General features: G+C 69.8%; 1 protein-coding gene across 1 annotated transcript; it reads right to left on the bottom strand.

Annotated features, from left to right (window-relative positions):
• Positions 1-274: 274 nt before the first annotated feature.
• On the bottom strand, positions 275-3,766 carry LOC123349981 (izumo sperm-egg fusion protein 3-like). The gene is made up of 7 exons (XM_044988317.1): positions 3,514-3,766; positions 2,834-2,908; positions 2,482-2,571; positions 2,200-2,217; positions 1,666-1,746; positions 851-941; positions 275-383 (listed from the first exon to the last, which is right to left on the bottom strand). The coding sequence occupies exons 1-7, from the start codon at positions 3,764-3,766 to the stop codon at positions 308-310; spliced, it is 684 nt and encodes a 227-aa protein (XP_044844252.1). The 3' UTR covers positions 275-307.
• Between the last annotated feature and the right edge of the window lie 393 nt (positions 3,767-4,159).

A 4,159-nucleotide genomic window follows, 5' to 3' on the forward strand; every position in this document is an offset into this window, starting at 1 on the left:
CTGAGCCGGGGAGAGAACCCTGGTGTCCTGGCGCCGAGCCCCCTGCTCTAACCACTAGGCACCACTCTCCTCCCAGACCAGGGAGAGAACCCAGGAGTCCTGGCTCCCAGCCCCTGCCCACTCTAACCACTAGCCCCCACTCCCAGTGAGGAATCTCTGTACAAACTACACCAGTATTTTATTTCCAGGCTTACACTGGGGAAGCCGTGGGGCCTGGCATGCCCAGGTGGGGGAGGGGCTGGGTCCTGCTGCCCCCCTCGGGCTGGGGGTCTGGGTCCCGCTGCCCCCTTCTCAGTCCCTCACCTGGCTAGCACAGCCACGTGCCCGGTCCGGCCCAGGCCCTGTCCTCCAGCCACCTGCGGTGACGGCAGCACACGCAGTACCTAGGGGAGAGCGGCTGTCAGGGTCGGCCCCCCGCCCCCGCCCCCCCCCCCGGACTCCTGGGTTCTATCCCCGGCTCTGGGAGGGGAGTGGGGGCTAGTGGGTTAGAGCGGGGGGCTGGGAGCCAGGACGCCTGGGTTCTATCCCCGGCTCTGGGAGGGGAGTGGGGGCTAGTGGGTTAGAGCAGGGGGGCTGGGAGCCAGGACGCCTGGGTTCTATCCCCGGCTCTGGGAGGGCTGTTCAGAATCCCCTGAGTGCTAGGTGGGGTCACCCCACTTTCAGGATCTGCGGTGAGCCCAGAGGGGCAGAGGCCCCCAGAATCTGCCTCAATCAGGGGTGAGCCCAGGTTTTGGGGTGCATGGGGGCGGGGTTGCCGTGAAGGTGAAGGGGGAAATGTGGGTGTTGGGCGTCAGAGGCAGGGAACGTGGGGTACCCAGGGCAGCCCCCCAGGTCCAGGCAGGGCACTCACAGCAGTGCGGCCGAGGCCAGGAGCACGGACTGGCAGACCAGGAAGAGATAGAGGGTGATTTCCTTCCTCTCCGCGTCCCGTGGGTCCTCCTCTGGGGACAGGAAGGGGGTGAGCCCCGAGCGCCCCCCCCACCTCCACCCCACTGACCAGCAGACCCCTGGTTCATCCCTCTGCCCCCCAGGCTTCCATTCACCCCACTGCCCCCCAACCCCCAGTACCCCACACCCCCTGCCGCCCCCAGGCCTCCATTCACCCTACTGCCCCCCAACCCCCAGTACCCCACACCCCCTGCCGCCCCCCAGGCCTCCATTCGCCCTACTGCCCCCCAACCCCCAGTACCCCACACCCCCTGCCGCCCCCCAGGCCCCCTTGCCCCCCCCGGCCCCCAACCCCCAGTACCCCACACCCCCTGCCGCCCCCCAGGCCTCCATTCACCCCACTGCCCCCAACCCCCAGTACCCCACACCCCCTGCCGCCCCCCAGGCCTCCATTCACCCCACTGCCCCCAACCCCCAGTACCCCACACCCCCTGCCGCCCCCAGGCCTCCATTCACCCCACTGCCCCCCAACCCCCAGTTCCCCACACCCCCTGCCGCCCCCCAGACCCCTATTCACTCCACTGCCCCCAGTACCCCCCATTGCCTGTTGACCCCCATTCACCACACTGCCCCCCAACACCCCCGTACCCCACACCCCCAGCGAATCCCCTGTTCACCCCACTACCCATCAGCCCCCCCTTCACCTCACTGCCCGTCAGCCCCCCTGTCCTCCCCCCACTGCCCTGCCCCCCACCCCAGCCCCCCAGCAGCAGCTACCTCCGCAGAGCTCCCCGTCGAAGCACTGGGCATTGATGCGAAGGCAGGTCCAGCAGTCGAGAACTGGCCCCTCTGTAACCGCTGGGATGTGGAAAGGGGGGACCAGGTCAGGGACCCCCAGGGAGACCCCGCCCTGCCCTCCAGGGGCCGCCGGCTCCCACCCGGCCCCAGGGCAGGGACTGGCTGGCTCAGGGGGGCTGGGAATGGGGCCCGGGACCTGTCCCCTCCAGGGGCCGCCGGCTCCCACCCGGCCCCAGGGCAGGGACTGGCTGGCTCAGGGGGGCTGGGAATGGGGCCCGGGGCCTGTCCCCTCTAGGGGGCGCCGGCTCCCACCCAGCCCCAGGGCAGGGACTGGCTGGCTCAGGGGGCAGGGAAGGGGGCCCAGGGCCTGTCCCCTCTAGGGGGCGCCGGCTCCCACCCAGCCCCAGGGCAGGGACTGGCTGGCTCAGGGGGCAGGGAAGGGGGCCCAGGGCCTGTCCCCTCTAGGGGGCGCTGGCAGGGGGTTGTGGGTCGGCGCCGGGGGGCCACACTCACTGCAGTCCTCGGAGCAGGCTGTGGGGGAAGCACAGGCAGACGCAGCGTTAGAGCCCCCCTCCCATGGGGCACTCCCTGCCCCCCATGCCCCTCAGAGCCCCCCACTGCCCGCCCACCGCCCAGAGGGCCTTACCCTGATCTCAGGGCCTCTGGACCCAGATCTCCCCGCTCCGCCCGCAGTGCTGCTTGCGTCTCATGGGGCTGGAGACAGGGAGTCCCTGGCCGTCCCATGGGGGGCGGGAAGGGGGGGTGGGGCAGCCCCCCGTCTCCAGAGGCACTTACCCACGTCGGCGAAGCTCTCCAGGGCCTCTCGGAGGCGGGTTCGCAGGGACTCGCGGTGCTGGGCCAGCATCAGCTGCAGCAGGTGAACCCCTGGGGGACAGACGGACATTGCTGGGGGGCAGCAGGCCCCATGCGCACCTGGCACCCCTCCCCCAACGCCAGCCGACATGGGGGGCACCTGTCACGTGGTCCACACCCCCCTTCGGAGACCCACAGCCCCACTCCCGCCCCCCACTCCCGGCCACTGCCGGCTCCTGCCCAGCGTCCCTGCCCCCTGGGACCCCCAGCCCTGCCCCCCCTCAGCCTGGGCCACTCTCAGCCCTCCCCAGACTCACCCCACACACACACTCACCTTTCCAGGGCGTCTCCTTGAGAGCCCTCAGCCAGCCGCTCAGAGCAGCTTTCACAGCCAGCATCCTGCGGACATCTGTACAGGGAACCAAGGGGTCAAAGGGGGCACTCTCTGCCCCCCCCAGCCCTGCCGGTGCCCCTCACTCCCGACCCGCAGCCCTGCTAGCCCAGCCCTGGGCCACCTCCCCCACCCAGTCCTGCCGGTGCCCCTCACTCCCAACCCGCAGCCCCCTGCTAGCCCAGCCCTGGACTCCCCCCACCCCAGTCCTGCTGGTGCCCCTCACTCCCGACCCGCAGCCCTGCTAGCCCAGCCCTGGGCCCCCTCCCCCACCCAGTCCTGCCGGTGCCCCTCACTCCCAACCCGCAGCCCCTGCTAGCCCAGCCCTGGGCCCCTTCCCCCACCCAGTCCTGCCGGTGCCCCTCACTCCCGACCCGCAGCCCCTGCCAGCCCAGCCCTGCCCCCCCCAGCCCTGCCGGTGCCCCTCACTCCTGACCCGCAGCCCCCTGCTAGCCCAGCCCTGGGCTCCCCCCACCCCAGCCCTGCCAGTGCCCCTCACTCCCGACCCGCAGCCCCTGCTAGCCCGGCCCTGGGCTCCCCGCCAGCTCTGCCGGTGCCCCTCACTCCCGACCCGCAGCCCCTACCAGCCCAGCCCAGGTACCCCCGGGGGAGGGGCCACGCACCCAGCACCCGGTGGTGTTTCTCTGGCAGGTGGGTGCTGTAGAGGCGCTCAAAGGCCTCGACCTGGCGCTGAATTAGGGCGTCCCGGTTGGGCACTTCAGAGGGCACCGCCTCCCCCAGCAGCACCCCCAGCCCCCGCAGGAAGGGCCGGTCGCAGTGCAGGCAGCCGCCCGCCCCCTGGGGGCGCAGCAGCAGCAGGAGGAGCAGGAGGGAGCAGGACATGTCCACGGATCCCCGGCCCCGCTGTGACCTCATCGCCCCGGTGACATCACAGAGCCAGAGGGGCAGAGTGTTCCTGGGCGGAGAGGAAATGACATCGTAGGCAGAAGAGGGGGTTAAAAGGTGTTGGCTGCAACACAGGAAATGATGTCACAAACAGAACTGGGATCTAAGGAGAGGAGTAGGTGTAGAACAGGAAGTGATGTCAGAGGCAGAAGAGGCGGTGTGACGAACTGGGAATGTTCTTAATGTTTTCTCTGAATACTGTGTGGGTGCCTCAGTTTCCCCTGTGCAGTTCTTAAGTATCTAGGTGGTGGGATCAGGGTGTGTGGTTGTTGCAGAGCCCTAGAGGGCCAGTGCGATGGCGTCTGCGCAGAGAATGGCCGAAATCCTGGCGAGTGATGGCCTGGGCCCCTCCCCTGCAAGGTG

The sequence above is a fragment of the Mauremys mutica genome, chromosome 15 (genome assembly GCF_020497125.1).
Source record: "Mauremys mutica isolate MM-2020 ecotype Southern chromosome 15, ASM2049712v1, whole genome shotgun sequence".
Taxonomy (NCBI): domain Eukaryota; kingdom Metazoa; phylum Chordata; order Testudines; family Geoemydidae; genus Mauremys; species Mauremys mutica.